We start from the raw sequence: 21,278 nt of genomic DNA, 5'->3' as shown, positions 1-21,278 counted from the left end.
CATTCTAGTCGCTCTTGGCCACTCTGGGCTTCTACTCAGTGACTCTTGAGTTGCTGACTGAATACAGATTGTGTTGGGCAGGGGATTCCTGGTTCATTTTTCAGCTTCCCTGGTTTTAGGAAATAGATAAAGTTGGTATTGTTCTGATCATGTTTTCATTGTATTTTTATTCAAGAAAAAGAATCATAAAGAGTGCCAGTGGCCTGTCCTTGCAGGACTTACCAGGCGGGTTTGTTGTGAGCATGGAAGGGAATGTTGGTCGCACGCATCGTTGCTTATTTACTGTGTTAGATAATGAAAGACCCCTTATTATTTTGAATTCCCCAAACTTTTCCCCATTAATTGACAGGGAGCAGCACTGTGTGGTGTGGCAGGTTGTCCTGTCTTCTCTGTTGCCCGGATGATGGGTGACTCTTGGTGCTGCAGCCTGTGGGTGCCATGGCCTGCCTTCCTGCTTCAGCAGGGCAGCAGGAAGTGGTGGCCTGGCACGTCCAAGGTCTGCTAGTGTGTGTCACGGCCACCTGGCACTGGTCAAACTGAAAAGTCCACCTGTGTGCCTCTCCCTCCCTGCTCAGCTCTGCAGCCCCCACCGCTTGCCCAGCCTTTGCTTGTGGGGAGTGGGCGGGGGATGGAAGGGCACACGCAGCCCATCCACCTGCTTTGTGGGGTTCCCTCCTCTAGCATGGGCAGGGTATGGGGTCTGATGTATGCACTGCTGCTGGTGGCCCACAGGAAGGTGGGCCTTGCTGGCCCTGGGCACGCAGAGGCAGGCCAGACCTGGTTTCTGTCCTGTAGGAGCCTGTGGAGCTCATTCCAGGGATGACCACAGGACTGCCATGCCAGGAGCAATGCACTGAGGATGGCCCTTGGGCTGCCCCGCCAGCAGGCCTAGTGGCCCTTGTCTCTGCCCACACCTGGGCCCTGTGTGTGGCCAGCTGCTCCTCTGTGTGGACTGTCCCCTCCCGGTGCTACTGTCTACACGTCTCTTCCTGTGTGTCACTGACTCATGGCCTCTCAGCTCGATGTTGATCTTTACCAGTCACCTCCTGAAGGGCGTGGAGCCAGCCCACCGGAAGAGGCAGAACCTAGAGCCTGAATGGTGTATGCAGGGCACAGGCCAGTCAGTGATGCCCAGGCTCCAGCATGCTGGCACCCTCTGCGGGCCTGGGCAGGAAGGCTGGAGTGCAGCTCAGCAGTGGGATCGCTCTGTGTAGGACGTGCGCGCCTTCCCTCTTTTACCCTGGTGAGACAGGAGTGATGGCTGGAGGCTGATGTGGGATGCTGGAGCCAGTCGATGACACCAGCTCTGCTAAGTGTTCCTGTCTGGTGGCTTCTTGAACCCGCAGCATCCTCCTCTTCAGTGTCAGGCATGTTGCTGCGACTTTGGTCAGATGGTGACCAGGCAGGACTCCGACACTGGCAGAGACTTCCAAATGCTTCCCTTGAAAATGTCCTAGATTCCCCAAGGACCTTGTGAAGAGGAGGAAAATGTGGCCTAGGTTCCAGAAAGGGACTATCGCAGCTGAAGTCCGCACACTATTGATACACTTGAATCACTCTGTGTCAGACACTGAAAATCAATGTTTACTAATTGCTATGGATCATGTTACTTAAGAGCTGAGGCCTGCTCTGTTCCTGCTCACGCAGCTTCTGATGTGAGTTGGGCAGGAGTCGGGCAAGTCCATCATCTGGACTGGATGTGCCCTGGTCAGGTGGAATGAGCTTTTGACTTCCTCCCCTCTGGAGGACTCAGCAACTCTGGATAGCACCCTTAGAGGGAAGACTCGGCAGTGCCGAGCTAACACCCTTGCAGAGGGCAGATGAAGAGGCCAGGTGGCTGAGTCTCTGAGCACGGCACCTTTAATCATGATGTAATGTTGATGGTGATGTCTGTGGTCCTCCAAAGTAAGCCTGTCTTTCTCCTGCACCTCCAGATCCACATAGACATCCCTCGGATGAGCCCAGAAGCACTGATCCTGCAGCCCAAGGTGACGGAGGTAAGAGGAGCCTGGCTGGGTGTTTCTCTGTGCTGTCTGTGACTTGATGCTCACTCTGCTTGCAGGACAGTGGGTACATGTGGGGGGCTTCAGCCCATCAGCACGTGTGGGCAGCCAGTTTCTGGGGATTTGGCCTGGTGGGCACAATTGTTGATAGGGATGGCTAATTGTTCCTAAGATGTCTTTCTTGTGTAATAGTGACACATACAAAAGGACGTGTGTAACAGGCATGCCTGTATGGGTATGAACTCTTTACCCCTCCTGAATCTAGGAGCTGGAGCTTGCTGCTGTTGACCACTGTGTCTGCGCTCTTGCCTCTGACTGCAGGTGTTGGGCTGCTTCTTCGTGCTCATCCCTCTGCTGGCCTTGACATCCATTCTCCTTCACAGGTGCAACCTAGGAGAGCGGCGTGTCACTGAGTGTGGTGTCCTTTGGAGTTTGGTGTTCTTTTTGCAGCCCTGGCTCTGCAGCTTGCTCCCTTCTCTGGTGGTTTGTAGGATGCAGCCCACCTGTGGTACCTAGTTGGGTAATGTTTGCTGTTTGAACATCCCACACTTTCTTTTGCCTTTTTCCTTTTGATAGACATAGTGGTTGTTTATAATTGTGTGCTTTTAGAACAGCATTGCTGGCACCTTCCTGTCCATCATGCAAATGTGCACAGGCAAGGATTTTTCTAAGGCGTTTGAGAGGCACACAGTTGTGAGGTTGGGTGTGTGTCAGTTACACTTTGAAGAGAGTGTCAGCATGGTTCCTGGCAGGGTGGGGGTGGGGGCCCTCTGCCACCAGAGTCACCTGCAGAGTGTTGGAGTTCCTGGAATTCTAGGTCCTGGATGACCTTTTGTTTGTTGTTTGATACCAGGGATTGATCCTAGGGGTGTTTAACCATGGAGCACATCCCCAGCCAATTTTTTAAAAAAAAATTTTATTTTGAGACAGGGTTTCATTAAGTGGCTGAGGCCGGCTTTGAACTTGTTATCCTCCTGCCTCAGCTTCCTGAGCTGCTGGGATGACAGGTGTGTGCCAGGTGCCCGGCTCCCTTGATGACTCTTGATGTGGCCAGGCCTCTCAGTATGTGTTTCTCTATTGGATAATCTTATCATGCTCCTGGTTTTCTCTTCTCTGGTTACTAATTGTGCCAGGCATCTCCCCATATGTTTCCAAGTGTTCTCTTATTCTGGGAAATGATTGTTCTGTTTTTGCCTATTTTTCTTCTGGGTTGTTGGCCTAATTTGTTGCTGGCAGTTGATCTTTGTGTGTCTGGACCCCTCATTGCAGGTTTCTATTGCAGATACCTTCCTCCGTGTTGGCCATGTCTCACTTTGTTCTTGAGGGCAGATAATGCTGGGAAGTTCTTACTTTCCCTGGGGTTGAACCTGTCACTGACCTGCTTTGCTAAGCCTTTTCCTGCACATACGTCATAAAGATGTCATCCCGTTTTTTTCCATCTAGGAGTTCTGCCTTTCACAGCTCTGGGTTTCATTGATCTGTAGTTGACAGCTGTGTGCATGAGACGAGTCAATTCCAGCACCAGATGTGGACTCCAGCTTGTCTCTCTGTGTTGATGGTTTCTGCTGTATGTCGTTGTCACATTCACATAGATTTCTTCTGTGGCCTCTGTTTTGTCCTATACTCAGCTGGCTTTAGGTCTGCATGCCCCACCCTGTTAGCTGACATGGCTTTGGGAAGTCTTGGCATTGGTGGGGTGCACATGCCTCTTCCTCCTCCTTGGCGGGGATGGGGCAGCTCGCTCTTTGCTCTTCCACTCAAGCCTTGGAGTCAGATTGCCAAGGTGTGCCTGTGTTTGAGGTCTCTTTGATTTGTGGTTGGCATTGCATGGATTCTCTGGATTTGTTTGGAAGAGTTGGCATCTTTATGAGGTTTAGTTTCCCTTTTTTATGAGCATATTAGTTTCCTTTTAGGCCATTTTAATGCCTTTCAATGCAGTTTAAAATTTTTTTCAATAGTCTCATCAGCTTTATTAGATTTATTCCACATTATCATATATTTTTTGCTGCTAAACTAAGTGGTATCTCTATAATAAAATTAGAATTTTTTCATTGTTTTAAATACTTTGTTTTGCATCTCGACTTTGCTAATAAATACACTTTTGATGTTGGTGGCCCATCGGCGTGGTGTGCCTGTCAGAGGAAATTCCAGGGTTGTCAGGGCAGGAGTGCAGGACGCAGAGCAGAGGGGTTTCCCCAGGAGCACTGCGTCCTTTGCCCCCGCGTGCTCCTGGTGTCTGAGAATGGATCGTGACCGCTTTGCTGCCTAAGTGTTTTAATGAAAGTAGACAGCGTGGATTGTCTGTGAGTATCTCTTTCTTCCTCGGTGCCTCCCTTGCAGGCTTCTTGTCCTGAGTGTTGATCCAGCCTCCCTGCCCCTTGGTGTCAGTTGGGCTTCTTGTCATGACTCTTGGGGCCTCGACCCTATAGGTTTGGAAGGCCTCCCCTGGCAGTGGTCTCAGCTCCTGTGTCCTCCTCTGGGGGTATGGAAGTGCCCTAGGTTTGTGCTCAGCCAGGCTGTAGGACTGAGCAGGGCCACGTAAGCTGGGCAGGTGGGTTCTAGTGGGGAGGCAGGCCCAGGGTGGATGTGCTGGCCGATGTGCTGGCCAGGCGACTTGAGCGCAGCCTTGTGTGGGGAGATAGGATGGTGAGCAAGAGGCTTTAGGAAAAGTATTGAAATGCTGGTCTTGTGTTGGCAGTAGGCAAAGTCGAATCATGATTTCTGGCATGGTAACGGTAAGGTTTAGATGGGTCTGCAAAATGATAGCAAATCCATAACAAGAGTGGCTTCACAAGACAGAGGTTTATCACTGTCTCCGGTACTGGCCCTTCGCCAGCGATTTGGTTGTTTCTTTCTGCTTGGCTTTAACCTCAGGATCCAAGTTGGCTGCCTAGTGCTCTTCATCACATTTCACTCTATTGGCAGGGAAGTCCGGTAAGACACGGGTGGAGAAGGGCATCTGCCTCCCTTTGCAATCATATACGTTGCTCCTGGGGCTTCTGCTCAGTATCCTTACTGGCTTCTTGTAGTGACACAGTGATCCTCAGCTGTACAGGAACCAGGGAAATGTAAGTTTGGCTCTAGTTGTCATGGGCACACTTGAGCTTGGGCCCTACCTGGTCAAGGAGGATTTCTGGCCTGGGCATTCCTCCCAGCCTGCCCATCCATTTGGTTGTTTGCTTGGCCTTCTTTTTCTCCTCCTCTTCTTTTCTTCCACTTCTCCTTTCTCCTGTCTCCCCTCCTTTCCCCTTCCCCTCTCCTCTTTTTCCTCCTGTCAGCTTTAATGAAGTCTGATTTGCACATAGTGAAACTTGCCAGTTGGTGCGCAGTGAGTTCTGTTGCCCCCTGTGAGCAGGAGTGTAACCACCCCCAGCTCACACCGAAGGGTGATTGCACTGCCCTGACAGTTTTTTCCTGTTCCTCTGCTCTCAGTCTCTCTCCACCCACTGCCCTGGCATCTGCTGATCTGCTTTCTGTCTCCAGAGCTTTGCTGACATATGGAATTTCACTTTTTTTTTTTGGTGCTGGGGAGTGAACTCCGGGGGTACTTAACCACCAAGCCACATCCCCAGCACTTTTTTATTTTTTAGAGACAGGGTCTTGCTGAGTTGCCTAGGGCCTTGCTAAATTGCTGAGGCTGGCTTTGAACGTGTGATTCTACTGCCTTAGCCTCCTGAGTTGCCCGGATGACAGGCATGTGCCACCGGAGCCTGGCTTGAGGCACGGATTTCACGTGAGTGGACTCACACACGCTGAGGACTTCGCTAACCTAGGGTGGCATTCTCAGTCCACGGGGTGCGTCCATAGTTCGCTTCCTTTCATTGCCAAGTAGAGTTCCTTTCCCTTTCAGTGTGTGCATCCATTCACCAGTTGGTGGCACTTGGGTTTGTTCCGACTTTTGTCCGTTACAAAATAAATCTGCCGTAACCCTTCTTGTGCAAATCTCAGTGAGGAAGTCTACGTCCCTGTCACCTCTCACCTCTGCCTCTTACCTGGGAGCGGACTTGCTGGGTCTTGTGCCAGTCGGTTCCCTTTCTCTGCCCTTTGGTCTCTGCCTGAGGCGTGGCCTTGTCAGGGACACTGCCTGCCCTGCCAGCTGGAGCCACTGCAGCCCCACTTCTGTCTATGGCACGTGCTCATCATGGTGCCAGTGCGCTGCCTTGTTCAGCTGGTGTCTCCTCCTCCTGTGTGTGGCTCCAGGGTGCAGGGCCTGCAGGTCCCCACCCTCATGTGTCCTGAGTGCAGAGCATCAGGAGCACCTTGAGGGGGACTCAAGGATTTTGTATAAATTAGTGAGTAATCTTTTCAGCCAATATTGTTACTTGAAAGTAAAATTGGTTACTTTCTGGCCAACTCGTGGTTTTTGTTCCCTGTTTAGTGTTGAACAAACTCTGTCTGACATTGAGAAGCACGATTCCAAGATTCCAACGTGTGACATTGAGCTGTTGCGGTCAGCACAAGGAGTTTGTTAGAACTACATTCAAACATGGCAGCTGGGCCTTTGCAGCTGATGAGTTAATCATTTGCTCAGTGACTTTTCCTCTGTGTTGAACCTATCATCTGCTCTCTGGCTAGCTGCTTCTTAGAGCCATTTTATAAACCACAGAGATAAAGTGCTTTTTCCAATCAAGTCACTGGGCAGTGCCGTCTCATTGTGTTTGAGCAGACGTGGAGGATAATGAAGCATGAGGTCTGTTTACAGGCAGACTTAAGCACTGGTGTCGTGCACTGTCCCCACTGTGAAGGAAGGGGCACTGTCAAGGTTGCGGACGTGGATGGAGCCCAGCCCTGTTCAGCCTGGACTACTCCCTCAGGCTGGGAACCTATAATAAGCTGATTTCTTTTCCGTGGAGTGGGGCAGACTATATGGGTCCTGGTCCCTGTGTGCTTGGAGAGGGGAGTGGGCTGGTTCTATGGACCAAGGACCTGGGTCTGAGTCCATGTGTGTTTTTTGTGTTTGCACGAACTGCCTTCCGATCCCTGCGTGGCAGATCTTCCTGACCTTGTCATCCCACCTGTTCTGCCATGGCTGCTGACCCGACAGCATCCTGTTCCCTATTCCAACACCTCACTGTGCAGGGCGGTTGCTTATTTTTGAGTCTTTTCCCGCCAGACCTTGAGCTCTGTGAGGGTAGGACCCTTGTCCGGGGTTCTCCACCTGAGCACTAAGCAATGGATCAGTCTATGAGTATGGATGACCTGCTGTGCCTCTGACTTTCCCTGAGAGCTTGGGTCTCTCCCCTGTAGCCTGCCATCTCCAGGAGCCAGAGTTGGTCCCTTCTCCTTACCAGCATTTCCCTGGTGCCCCCTGCGGTGCCCGATAGGCCCCCAGGCATTGTCCTTTCCTGTGGGAGTCCTGTAGTTATGCTGGGGTGAGGTGCAATCGAGAGCCCCACAGCTGGTAAGCGGGGGCTGGGTCCCTCTTGTGATGTCTGGTCACTGTTTGGTGTCATGATTATCTTTGTTTTTTCTTCAGAATTGATGGTATGTTTGTGAGAGCCCAGGAACTGGAACTTGCCTTGTAAGCGATTCATTAACTCTTCTGTAAATATTTTGGGGTTTGATGGACAAGTCTTCCCTTCCGTTTCTCTCTGCTCTCGCTGTGAGCAACATCAGCACAGAAGCCTGTGTGGTACCCACCCTCTGATTCAAAGAAAAATTCTCAGTGTCCTTTCCGAACCTGTGCCGCCACCTTGGGAAGTGGAGTGCTGGTGACTTTGAGGTCCCGTCCTTCTGCTCTAGGGCTTCTCCAGACCCCTGAGTGGCCTCGTCTTGACCTGGAGGGTGCCCCTAGACCTTGTTCCAGGAGCGGAGCTGCGGGGTCAGAGGTGCTGTGTTGTGTGGTGCCCGCGGTGGCCTTGCCCGCACTTGTGTCTGCACTTGGGATGGTCAGACACCCTGTGGTGTCTCATTGCCTGATTGCCTATGTGGTTAGGGTTTTAGAGGCTTCTTAGTTCTCGCTGTCCCCTGTCTGTGAGAGCTTCTGCCAGTGCCACTGTGGTGTCTGTTTGCTGTCCTGCTGGTATACACTCAGCACACTCTGCTATGCCTGTGTCTGTGGGTTAGGGACGCGTCTGCTTCATGTTAGTGGGCCAGCTTTCCACTCTCACTGGGAGGTTCTGGGCCTTTCTGTGTTGTAGCGCATTCTTTCAAAGAGGACTTCTTACATTTCTTCTAAAGGTTTTAATTCTGCCTTTGACCTTTAGTGCAGAATGAACTTGGCATGGTATTTGACACCACAGCTCCCGGGGCACTGCTGTTCTCCCCAGGATCTCACACTCTCTGGGGCCCCTTTTGGGCACTCACACCAGTTCTGGCTCTCTCTCCACTCCCGTTCCACCTTCACCTGTGCCTTGAGTTGGGTGGGACGGGCCACTCTCCTGGGTTCTAGTTTCTCTGCACTTCTGTGCTTTTATATGTTAACGTCAGCTTGTTAGGTTTCCAGAAATCTCAGAAATTAAGGTGGATCTATTGATCCGTTTACAGAGAGTAATGTTTTGTTTTGAATTATTTAGTTCTCTTTTATTTTTAAACAAATGTTCCATCTTAAATGTATTGTACAACTCGTACAACTCATAGATATATTTTTAAGAAAGTATCCTTTAAAATTTCAATTTGTCTTTTTTGTTGGCCATATATATAAATGCAGTTGTTGTTTGTAGTTAATCATGTATTTGGGAAACTTGCAAACCTCTTTTGTCAGTCTCACAATTTGTGTAGATTTGAGATTTCTAAGGAATCAGTCATTGGCATTGGTGAATAATGGCAGTATTGTTTTTTTCCTCTCTGTTCTGTGTGTCTTTCTTGTTTGCATTTGCTGGCTAAGACACCCACTGCGGTGTTGAGCTTGTGGGGAAAGCAGGTGTCTGGTGTGCCGAGAGGCAGCCTTGAACTTCCTGCCCTTGAGGTGCCGGGGAAGGTGCTGGAGAGGTCTGCTAGATCCCCTTTCCTCCCATCTTCTGAAACTATATGCTTTTGCTTCTTTAATCTGTTCTGTGATGAGTTTTATTAATGGATTTCCTAGTATTGAACCAAGCGTGCATACCTGAAGTAAATGGAAATCGGTCATGAAGGATATATTGTTCTTTGCATTATGAGATCAAGTTTGAAAATGTCTAATGAGCTATAACTGCCAGAACGGGAAGTCAGATTTCTCTTTAATTTGAAACATGCTTTTTCTGACCACTTATCGATTGTTTGGTTATTCTCTGGCATGTAATCAGATGTGCTGAATATTTGTTCTCAGGATGGTGACACCCTAATGTTTTCTTTGAAAGTACAGTTTCCTTTCAGTGCTTAATTTTGAACATAATGGAACCTCTGTGTTTCACTACCTACCAGGAAGCCTGCTGTGAGCACCGGGTATGGATGCAGATGGGCATATTTGAATGAGGTGGGTGTGGATCATCCCCACCCCAGTGCAGGGTTATTGCCTGTTTGAAGAGTTCTCTGCTCAGTGGTGTGAACATGTGGTGGGTAGAGGTCTTGGGCTTTCTGTGTGTTTAATCTGAAAGGTGGTTGATTTTTGAATCCACATTCTAGATTCGTTTCAGATTTTTGCTTTGTTTTCTTTCATTAAATGTTGTAATTCATGGATCATGTTGCAAAATCTCGAGTTATAAATAACGTCTTCTTTCTGAGACTGCAGTGCATTTGGAGTTTAAGAAGTATATGTCCCCCAGGTCTTCTCAGTGTAACTGTATTTTGTTACTTCTCGCAAAGAATTATCTCCATGGTACTTTATATGCTGTGAAGTGGTATTACTGATTCATATGGTAGAATTAGCATGTTTTCAAATTTCTGAAATCAGTTTTTTTTTTTTTTTTTTTAGTGAGTAATTGTGAGCACAGTGGCATTTTTGATTTCAGTTTATTTCACTTTTAGTATGCAGCATGTCTTAGCTCCCTTGTGGGCACTGAATGGCTAGAGTTCAGTTCAGCTGTGGAGGCCTGTAGAGGGTGTTTGGTAAAAGTACAAAATGCGGGCAGAAAGTGCCCTGATCTGGGCACCTCTCGAGCCCCTCCCAGCTTCCCAGGGAAAATCTGTTGCAGTGTTTAGGAGGAACCTTTTGCTTTTTGAATCAGCAAGCAGGAGAGCTGGGACTGCCTCCTCACTTCCTTGGTCCTGCCGGTATCAAGCAGCAGCAGCAGCAACTATTTTGATTACTGCTGTTGAGTGTAGATTGATTTACAGAAGAGATACTTTAGGAAGAGTTTAAGGTTTGTACTACTTTTAATGAATTCCCGCTCCAGCAAAGACTTGAATATCAAGAATGTGAATAGAACTTTAATAGCTGATACTGCCCAGCGAGTGTTCATTGTCAGAGCTGCTCCAGACCAGTCTGTTAAACACATCCCCGGACTTAGGGCATCCTTCCTTATGGTTCCTCGGTAGGTCAGGCACTGCTTCCCCAATGGCTCCTTCACTTAACTGTGGACTAATGTGTTGTGACAGATCTCCCTCCCTCTGTGCTCTTTCTAAACTGACCCTGCTTCCACTGATAGCCCCATGCAGGGGAGAGCAGTGTTTCTCCTTGCCTGCATAGGCTTCTGGTAAATTACCTGCACTTTTGACATATGAAATTGTGGGGATGTGACCTCTTGAAGAATGCTAGTGAATACCAGGTAGGCATATGGGTGACACCAAGACCCAAATGTGGTCTCTTTTTTTCAACAGTGCACAGCTGAAGTGTCTTGCAGAGAAATGTGCACAAAACCAGGGAGATCATATAAAGTTCCCCTGCCTACTCCATTAAGACATCTAGGGGAGGCTTGGGGGCGACACTTGAACTTGGAAGGGCATACCAAGTTGCTGATGCCTGCTTCCACAGTTATGTGAATCCTTGTCTTTCCTTGCCTGGTGCCTGAGGGGCTGTTTGTCCATGGCCTATAAAAAAGAAGAGTGGTCTTTGTCTCCCTGGTATTCTGGTATCTTAACCACTGTTGTGAACATGCCCCACAGGTTGTGCAAGGCTCAATCTGGTGGGTGCCCCCCGGGTGACTGCCAGGGGAGGCACTGTGGCCAGGCCCCGTCTAGTGGAGGGACTTGTCTTGGTACAGAAGCTGCAGGCAGGAGCAGGGTGGGTTTTCAGCTTGGAGGGCCAGCTATTGGGAAAGCTCTGGACCAGGCACTTTCCTGACCATTGAGCCATCCAGCAGGCCTGTGTGCCCTGAACCAGCCAAGGGGAGTAGAGCCTGTGCCATGTGCATGTGCTGGCTTTGAACATCCCTTTTTGGGATCTGGTCTTGGGGGCCTGGGGAAATCCTGAGGTCTTTGCCATCAGCTGAAGCTGCCTGTGTCTCCTGGAGCCTTCCTGTGCAGCAAGAGGAAGAGCCAGACTCCTCCTGCTGGAGAAGCATGTTGAGGGGCCTCAGTGGAGGAGCGAGGGCTCTTTGCTTTTCAGCCTTCTTCCTGGAAGTGTTTCAGGTGGCACCGCTTCAGTGGCAGTGATGGTGCTGGATGCAGTCCTATTGTGCCGTGGGTGCTTGTGCAGGATGTGAAGGGGGAGCGCCTGCTCAGGATGCATGCAAAGGCCCTGCGCATGAGTGGACGTGCCCTCTGGAGACTGATGGGCTTAATTTGTGCCCCTTTCAAGTGACACCTTGGTATACTTTAAAGATGCTCATTGGAAAGAAGTGATATGAAATCTGTCATTTACAATTTTTTAAAACTGGCCTGAAAGCAAAAGCTTAGAAATGACTCACTGCGTTCCTTAAAAAATAGCTCTATGCGAGGGGCTGAGGCTGGGGCTCAGTGGCAGAGCGCTGGCCTAGCATGTGGGAGGCACTGGGTTTGATGCTCAGCACCACATATAAATAAACGAATAAAATAAAGGTCCATACATTAAAAATAAAAACAAAAAAATTCTATGTGAGGCAAAGCACGTGTCCCTCTGTTGGGGGTAGGACCTCTTTCTCACGGTGCTGTTTAGTGCTAAAGATTAGGGAGAATTTGTCTCCATGAAAGTCACATGGTGAGGTGGCTGCAGGACGACACCCAGGCACGTCTTCTTGCTTTGCATGGTGGGGGTGAGATGAGAAAAACCATGAAGTCTTCACAGGCCTTGTTCTCCCACGAGCCAGACTACACATACATGCGCATGCACGCGCGCGCGCACACACACACACACTCACTCTCTCTCTCTCTCTCTCTCTCTCTTTCTCTCTCTCTCTCTCTCACACACACACACACACACACACACACACACACACACACCTTTCCCACTAGCTGGAGGTAGGGAGCCAGGTCTGGGGCATATTCAAAGGAGAAAGCAGACTGGGAGAACTAATGGGAATCCCGGTGAGCATTCTGTGTCCTGTCCAGAGCACAGGAACATGAGCTCAGATGCAGGGTGGTGAGGAGAGCGGGGGCCATCTGCACCTGCATTCAGCCAGTGGAGATCTCAAGAGCCCCTGTACCCACCAAGTGGGGCTGGGGACACAGCAGCCAGCCAGGGAGGAGATGCCTCCCCAAGGATCCTCGACACAGTGAGGCTGTAAGTGGTGCTGGGCGGGCATAGGAGAGGGGCTGCTCTTTTGGGTAGGGTGGTACCTGCGGTTTTCTCTAAGGCTTTGAACTGGGATCTCTTGCTGGAAGTCCTGGGGGCCTAGGAAGTTCAGGAGAAGAGGGCTCCTGGCAGTAAGACCAGCAAACACAGAGATTGGGACAGAGGTGTCTGGGAGGGAACCCTGTGGTGGCGATGAAGTCAGAGCCAGGAAGCAGCAGCCCAGGTGCCTGGAGTCACAGTCGGGGGTTTGTGTTTTGTCTTCAGGGGCTTGAGAAGCCTCAGGGGGCACATGGTGCCTGATGTGTTCTAGGTCAGATGCTCAGGGGGCATGGTGAGACTGGACCAGGTGTACGATGACCGGAGCCAGGCTGGGGAGTGGATGTGGACAGAGGATTTGGAGTTGGTATCCTTTGGAGGTTGCTCCAATGGTGATAGCACGAGGGGCCACAGGTCTCTCATGGCTCTGTGAGGGCTCAGTGTGGCCAGAACCCATGCCTCTTTAGTGGTAGGACCAGCGTTTACACCAGTGTCACCCTCCTGGAAGGCCCTCGTCCTCTGTGTCTGGTGGCCTGCCCCCTTACACGCCACTCTGTCTTAGACTTGAGCTGCTTGTCTCCATTTTCATGGTACGGGGATTAAAGTCTTAAAAATGTGCCTTTCAGGTTGTCATGAGCGATCAAGTAGAGTTAGATCCAAATGATTTGAACTGACTGATAGCTTTCCTTAGTTAGTAAGAAATATGATTTCTAAATTCTTCCCCAAAGAACGCAGACACACTCTTCCTGGGTGCAGTGCTGGCTCGTTGGGCGCTGTGCTTCCAGAGCAGAGCCCTTCATGGGCCCCGGGAGGAAGAGAGCATCATTGCCCGGTGACTGCTGGTGTGCTCCACTTGCTGAGCTGGCCCAGCCCCAGTGCCACTCATGCAGTGCCATGTCTTCTCCCCAGGTGCTGTGCAGGTAGGACCAGCTTGCCTGGGGTCATGTGCTCGAGTGGGGCTGATGGGGGCTGGTGCTTGAGAACTGAGTCTGAAGCTCAGGCTCGCTCAGGTCTCCGCCCCTGACCTTATCAGCCCTCTCCTGTGTGGTAGGTGGCCTGGGGGTCATAGCACATAGTCTGCCTTAGGGTCCTGTGCTCTGTACACACACCCCAGTCCCTGCTGGGTGACTGCTCCCTCCTGGGCTGTGGCAGATACAAATCAGGTGTAGATTTTGGCTCCCTGAGAGATCCTAATCCTTCTGCCTCTTTCTTGCTCTGCTCTATGTCTCATCTTGGGAAATGCTCTTTGTCCTGCTGCAGGGCAGGAGTGCATGAGTCCTTTCAGGCCCTTGTGTAGTCCAGCCACTGGGCTGCAGTTGGCCTTTGCTGCTCCAGATCTGTGACTTTGCCTGCTTTCTCTGTGTCTTATTTCCCCTTCTGTGTTAGATATTCAGTGCTGCACAACAGCATTTCCACACCCAGTGACTTCAAGCAACACCTATTTACTCAAACTGGTTTACTCAGTTTCTGTGGTCAGCGGTAGCTAGGGGTGGGCCTGGCTCTGCCGAGTCCTCTGCCTCAAGGTCTGTGTAGTGAGGTTGGCGAGGGTCACAGCCTCATGGAAGCTCCACTGGGGAAGGATCTGTTGCCAGACCCTGGTGGTCATTGGCAGATTGGGTTCCCTGAGGCAGCAGCCTCCTGGGTTTCGGGCTGGCTGTTGGCTGTCCTTAGCTCCTTGCCACGTGGGCCCTTCTGGGTGGCTGAGGACAGTATGCCAGTAAGGGAGGGTACCTCTTGGCAGGGTAGGTGGAAAGCTCACATGACGATATTGTGTTGTTCTATTGCCTTTCTGTCTTAGTTGGTTGGATACAAGTCGCAGAACTGGTCCAGGCCATGAATGGGGGACGCAGCAGGGTGTGGCCCCAGATGGGGGGGGTCTCCACTCCTGGAGTCTGCTCATGGTGCCATGTGACTGTGGCATGATGGCAGCCCCTCCTCAGTGTGAGAGGATGAGGTGAGTTGGTGCAGGTGTTCAGGACATGGGAGCATGCAGTTAGAGTCAGCTGTCGTAGCTGGACACCATTGTCATTGTCCTTGGCAACACTCTGGCAGGTGGGAAGCCCCCTGCTCTTCACAGTGGTGCTCAAGGCTGTCCCTAGCAATGCCATCTGGCTTGCTTTCCCTCTGTGCCCTCCTGCTCCACCCCTCACCTCAGTGCCTCAGAGCAGCCTGCGCTGCTTCCTGACTGTGTCTCCATGTAGACTACCCACCAGAAGCATCCGTCTCCTCTCAAGACAAGCCGTCACCCTGTCCCGTCCCAGAGGGTGCAAGGTGTCCCCGTGGAATCCTCTCCTGTCTGCCTCCAGGCTCTGAGCACAGCTGAGCCCCTCCTGGAGACTGCCTGGCAGCTGTGGCTTAAACACTCACATGCAGAGGGCACGCGGAGGCATTGATGACTTGCAGGACACTTTCAGGGAGGGTGGCCCACTGTCCTGGACCAAAGGGCTGGTGCAGGTGAGCTTCCTGCACAGCTGGTGTCTGTGGGCAGCACCTCATTGTGGGAGGGAGGCCTCCTGGGCTCTGTCTCCCTTTGGGGCTTCTTTGGGAGGAGAACTTGGTGTCGTAGCCCATCTCCTCTTCTCTCTGAGGGGTGCCTCCTTGGAGCCACCAGCTCTTGCCTTTCTCTCCTTGTAACTGTGACTGTTTGTCGCTGAGTAGTCCCTGCTTCTGCCCTTCTCTGGACTTGGGCCCTGGGAGGCTTGCTGGGGAGGGGTCCAGGGCCCAGTGAGGCCCATGTGTGCCTGTGGGTACAAGAACATGTCCTGTATCCTGCCACCCCTGTCTGATGGAGCTGCATGTTATCATGTGGCTTGCTTGGTGGCCTGGTGGCTGGGCATGGCATGTCCGATGCATTTGCAAACCATGGCTGATGTACTGTGGTCCAGGGGCCCCTGTCTCTCTCTCGGGTCATCTGAGGTGCTGCGGCTGGCAATGACTTGTCTGGGTCCTCGTCCATCTTGGTCACCCTGGAGCCTCTGCAGCAGCTGCCAAGTTTTCACATGTGAGGAATCCTTAAAGGGTGCAGTGTTATTAAGTGATGTTGGTCTTGAAGGTTTTTAAATATTCACTTCTCGCCAGAGCGGTTGACTTAAAATGGAAAGCACCTCAGCTCTTGGTGCACGGATGCATCACTCAGCAAACATTTGTTAGGTGTGCTGCGTCACAGGTGGAGGTTTCCTTGTTAGCTATTGAGTGGCCACAGTGGCCAGTGGCTGATGGACCAGAGTGTGTGAAGAGGAGGCTGGGTTCTGAGGCTGGTTTCGCCAATAGTAGGTGGCTCACCCTGGGTGGAGACCTCACCTGTGTGGGTTCCAGGTTCTTCTCCCTAAATCTCCTGCAGGGTCAGTGGTGACTTGGGGGATCTGGACCCCAAGCCCAGTGAAGTGTAGGGTGCGCGCAGTGTGGAGGGGACCGACTCCAGGACAGATGTGGTTGGTTCTTAGGGTTTGGTGTGCTCAGCAGTGCTGTTGCTCGTTCATCGGTTGGAAGCTCACGGAGGCTTCACTGTGCCCCTCATACGAGGCTGGACATGTGAGAGTGGACCAGGCAACAGCCTGGCCTCACCAATTGCTAGTGTCCTAGTGCAGGAAGTGATTGCCTCTTCCAGAAGGAGGCTGGGGAAGCAGCAGATGGCCACAGGAAATAGGGCTTGAAGTGAGTCTCAAAGGCCTCTGGGCAGTGGGACCTGAGCCCAGAGTGGCAGCCCAGCGTGGCCAGGATGTGTGACTGGGGAGCCAGGGTTCACCTGCACCAGGGTTGGACTGAGGCCCAGGTGCTGTGCTTTGGCCCCAGGGCTCGGGGTGGGGGGCGGTGGACAGAGATGTGGAACAGGTAAAGGTCTTTAAGCCATGGTTGTATATGCGTGCATGCACACACACACACACACACACATACACACACACACAAATACAAACACATAGGCAGACTGAACAGGCTGGGCCGAGTCCCTCACCATGTGTCAAGTGCCCCAGTACAGTGTTTGTTTATTTATCCACTTACCCAGCCACTGTTCACCTGTCCACTGCTGAAGCACTGCGGTACTGCCCAACGGAGACCTTGGGCGCCCCTGTGCAGTCCTGGCGCATGGGAGTGCAGCGGGGCCTCTTGTGAGAGCCAACAAGGGCCTCAGGGTGAGCTCAGGGCTTGGGAAATACTTCACAACGTTGGGGAGTCAGTAAGAAGATAGACTTAAACTGGGATTGCTATTTGTTTATATTTGCATTTTAATGGCCAGTGGGAAAGACATCCATACTATGTGTTGTATGTAAGAGTGGATCAGTGTAAGCTCCCTGTGTTTACTTTTGCTTCACCACCTGCTCCATTTTCTTTCAGATTTTTGAAAGGATCTTGTTTATATGGGCAATCCGTCACCCTGCCAGTGGATATGTCCAGGGGATAAACGACCTTGTCACTCCTTTCTTTGTGGTCTTCATTTGCGAATACGTAGGTAAGGTCACTTGATGGTTTCTGTCACGAATATGAAATATGAACTTTATAAGACTTGACATGTAACTGTGCACAATTATACCAATATTGAAAATTGGCACCAAGTTTAGTGTTTCCAGTGCTGGGCAGCAGTGGAGAATGGCAGCTCTGCCGTGGATTCCAGCTCTCAGAAGTGCCTCACACCCGCATGCTCAGCTACCGAGACATCCAGGGGCAGCCACGATGGTTGCTGCCCTGCGTCTGCAGTAGTGGAAGAGAGACGAATGTGTTTGCCAGTGGGTTTACTTTCAGTGGCCATCGGAACTCCGGCTTAGTGGTTTGGATTTAAATGGATAAGGCCAAGGTATTAGTTGAAGATCTGCTTACGAGCTGAAGACCAGATCTTCAGTTGCATTCTGCAGCAGTTCATCAGTTTTCTGTCTCTGATATACTAGTAGCATTTCCTTTTATTGGAATATTAATTACATGCAAAATAATGTTTCACAGATATTTAGTTTGGCCTGTGCCTTTTCTCTTGAGTACTTCTCTTGAGAGAATAGCAAACTGTAATATCTCTTTACCTGTTTTGAACATGTTTAAAGTTTTTTTAGAAAATTTGGTAAGTTCTGGGTATGTTCTTTTGGATTCATTTATGACTAAAACCTAAATACACAGGAGGGGCTGTGCCCCTCAGTTGGAGCATTTTAATTTAAACTGGCTTCCGTGTGTCCTCCCTGATCCCTCTTGGCATGTCTTGGCGGGGTTTTGGAGGCAGAGGCTTTGGCCAGGATGGCTTCGTTCTGCTCCAGACCCCCTCGTGGAGATCTGAGAGACTGGGTTTCCCTGAGCAGGTTCTTCTCCAAGAGGGGGACAGGCCCACAGAGCCGTGTGTCACAGCCCCTTGCACTTGGCTTCCGCTCGTGATTTCACAGGCGGTCTCTTCATTGCTAAGCAACTAATGAGCGCCGCTCCTCACCCCCTAATCATCTCTTAAGTGGGGAGAGGCTGCTCCTGAGAGTGCTCACACTCTGCCTCCACTCCCTCATTTGACAGATAATGAAAATGTTCGTAATGATCCTGGAACAGCAGGACCTCTGTCAGTGGCCCTCAGAGTTGTTAATTGAAAGGAGAAGTTCAACTGAGATGTGATTAGAGAATTGATATTCCATGTTAAATAGACCATTTAATTAACGTGGTAAATAAGTTTGTCTTAACTACTTTACCACCAACCCAAGTGGTTCTTAATGCCTTGCCTGATTATTAGTGAGACGGGACGAAGGACATGACCATGGTGTTAATTGTCCAGAAGGAATAACTGGAGGAAGTGGAATTTTGCTCTACAAGTGGACTCTTCACATGGACTCGTACTCTTCCTGCCTTCCTGCAGTCCCGGCCACACACATGGAAATGTGCACATACTACACATACATACTCACACATGGAAATGTGCACATACCACATGTGCATACTCTCATACTCACACGCAGAAATGTGCACACATCACACGTGCATGCTCTCATACTCACACATATGTAAATGTGCATGCACCACACGTGCCCATTCTCATACATACACATGGTAGTGCACACACCACACGTGCACACTCAAACGAATGTGCTCACACCACCTGTGCATGCTGTCACACACACAAGGACACCATGTGTTGAATGGATATGCTCTCTGGCTTTGGAAAATATGCGTAGACCATACCATTTATATTTCTGGCGGTTGACTCTTCCGTTAAGTGAACATTTTAAATTTTTGGTCCTGGATTTCAAATGTGATGGGTGGATTTGTAGTCCTCTAAGAACTTGCTTCCTGGGCTTAGAAATGTTCATTTTTGTAGTCTGGGTCCATCATTTGTCATGCTGTTCAGCTGACTCTTGTTAAATTGCTTGGCGTCCCACTTTGCTTCCCTCTGGGGTGTGATTCTGCTGCTCTGCAGACCTTCCTGGAGCACTGTGTGGAGCGGGCTCTCCCACTGGGCCTTGCGTGTGGGTGACTTTCTGTCCGACTCTACAAGTGCCGTGTGGCTCCTGTCCCTGTGGAGCCTGCAGTTGCAGCAGGAAACCCAGGTTTTACCTGCATGATTGGAAAGTTTGATCAAACAGTTAGCCTCCATGTTATCAAGAGGAATCATAGGGTGCTATGAGAAGCTGTCCTAGCCTAGGCAGTCGGAGGAAGCTTTCTGGAGTGAGAGGGAACCAGGGTGGTGGGGACAGCAGAGAGCTGGCCTGGAGCCAGAGGTACCCTCAGGGGCCCTGATGAGTGGGCTGGAGGCTGGGGGCAGCTGTGCCCGGGGCTGGTGAACCATGTTGAGAACAGAGAGGAGTCTTCAGGGGTGGATGCAGGCTGGGAAATGTGGGCTCAGGTCCGGGTCTTCACACATTTGCACTGGCTGTGGCATGGAGATGAGGGTGTCTGGGAGCTGTGATCAGTGCTCCTGAAGGCTGACTGGGCTGCTGTCTTCAGAGGCTTTGGATGGGACCTTTCCTACAGAGAGAAACCTAGGGAAGTTTGCCAAGGTGCTGCTGCCCGCGTGCCTCAGCATTAGCACCCATACTCTTACTCAGGTGCTCTGACGCTTGGAGCAAGGTTGTTGGACTGTGCCTAGTGTATGTGGCCTCCGAAATAGAGGGGAGCTGGTGTGGTTGTTGGCCTCTGGGTGTGGAATTCTGCCGGGGTCTTCGGGTGACGGACCTCAGACACATGTGAAACCTGAGCAGGAGTTGGCTTCTCGTGAGGTACATGCTGGCTGTGGCCCAGGCACCAACGACCCTGCAGCCCCTGGCCTGCTGTGCAGTGCTGCTGGTCCCCGTGGGAGGGTGGTGCCTGGAGCGCAGTGCCCTGGGTGTGATGTGCCGGGTGGGAAGCAGCTCTGCCTGTCCCTCTGTGAGTGGCCCTGACTCCACGTGCTAGCCCTGGAAGGCCCCTCAATGCCATGCTCTCTGACTTGAGAAGGGACCGAGGCAGTGGACAGTCATTCGAGGAGGACCATGACTTCTCAAACTAGATTAACTGCTTCCCCACAGGGAGGGGGTGCTCATCATCTTTGGCTGGAGGCTGGCCAGGATGACCAGAGTCAGAGCAGAAATCAGGACAGCGCCGGGGCAGTGTTCAGCGAAGGCAGCATGGGAAATGAGGGAAGGCATAGGACATTTTGGAACCAGAGATGGAGCTGGAGCCGTGTGGGAATGGTCTAGAGGTATGTCAGGACCTGCGCTCGGGAGCGTAGTAGGCCTGACTCAGGAGCGTGAGCCAAGTAACCCTGGGCTCCTTGTGGGCCTCCACCACTGGGGACGGGAGATTTGGTCCTGCACATGAATGAGATTTGGTCTGCAAATGAAAGTTAATACACAAGCGTGCATGCACATCCACACCCAGCCACACAGACACACCTGTACACACGTGCTCCTCATTGGTGCTGGCCACAGATTCTGAGCAACTGTGGAGCAGGTCAGTAACTAAACTTTGTGCAGTGGCACTCACCAGTCTAGGTGGGTTTTAGAGGAGCTTGCAATTGGGAAGGAGGTCAGGAGACTGCTGGTGACCTCAGAGGCAGGGGTAGGAGTATGGGAGGCACGTGGAGATGGCAGAGTGGTAAACCCAGTCACTGAGGCCAGGCTGAGCCTGGGGAGAAAGTCCCTGAGTACAGTGTCATGATGGGGGCATTACTTACTTGGAGGAATTCATCGTGGAACAGTTCCATATGCCAGGAGGGTGCAGGAATTCTTGAGTTTCAGGGGTTGACGCCTTAGGGAGTGAGTAGGAAACTCCAGGCACATACGCGATAAGTTTGTAGATGCTTAAACACACATTCCAGATCAGACAGAACCTGGCATGGATGCTTGTTCTCGCAGAAGCTTCTGGAGCCACAGGCTGGTCAGTGCGTGGGAGGCCCTGGCAGCTGGCACCTCCTGCTGCCGGAAAAGGCTTGAGGTGGGGCTTCATGCTTTGTCTGTGGACGTGAGGGGGGCACTGCGATGACCACTGCTTTGGATGAAGCAGGACACTGGGAGAGATGAGGCAGGAACTGTGCCATCTTCATAAGAAGGGATCTTGGACCAGGGTAGCAGGCCCAGAGCTGGAGGAGCAGACTGCAGGGAGGCCTCTGGAGGAGGCCTGGAGGGTGTGCAGGCACACTGGAGCAGAGGCTGGATTGCAGGTGACGCCCAGTGTGCTTCCCAGAGCCTGGCATTGGGGTGTTGTGGCACCACCCTCAGGCAGGTGCGGGAAGGGGAGGCAGGTCAGCTTCTCCTCCTCCCTCCTGTGCCCCTCCCACCCCACCCCACCCCACCCCACCCCAT

General features: G+C 51.4%; 1 protein-coding gene across 3 annotated transcripts in view; it reads left to right on the top strand.

Annotated features, from left to right (window-relative positions):
* Tbc1d22a (TBC1 domain family member 22A) overlaps nucleotides 1-21,278 on the top strand; it is a 290,213-nt gene that overhangs the window by 86,559 nt on the left and 182,376 nt on the right. For all 3 annotated transcript variants that reach the window (XM_048802987.1, XM_048802986.1, XM_048802988.1), the window contains 2 exons: nucleotides 1,935-1,997; nucleotides 16,879-16,993. In XM_048802987.1, coding sequence (XP_048658944.1) covers nucleotides 1,935-1,997; nucleotides 16,879-16,993 — 178 coding nt within the window. The remainder of the gene's footprint in view (nucleotides 1-1,934; nucleotides 1,998-16,878; nucleotides 16,994-21,278) is intronic.

This window comes from Marmota marmota, unplaced genomic scaffold (assembly GCF_001458135.2).
Source record: "Marmota marmota marmota unplaced genomic scaffold, marMar, whole genome shotgun sequence".
NCBI lineage: Eukaryota > Metazoa > Chordata > Mammalia > Rodentia > Sciuridae > Marmota > Marmota marmota.
Note: the sequence above shows the minus strand (reverse complement) of the source record. Positions and strands in the feature narration are given on the sequence as shown.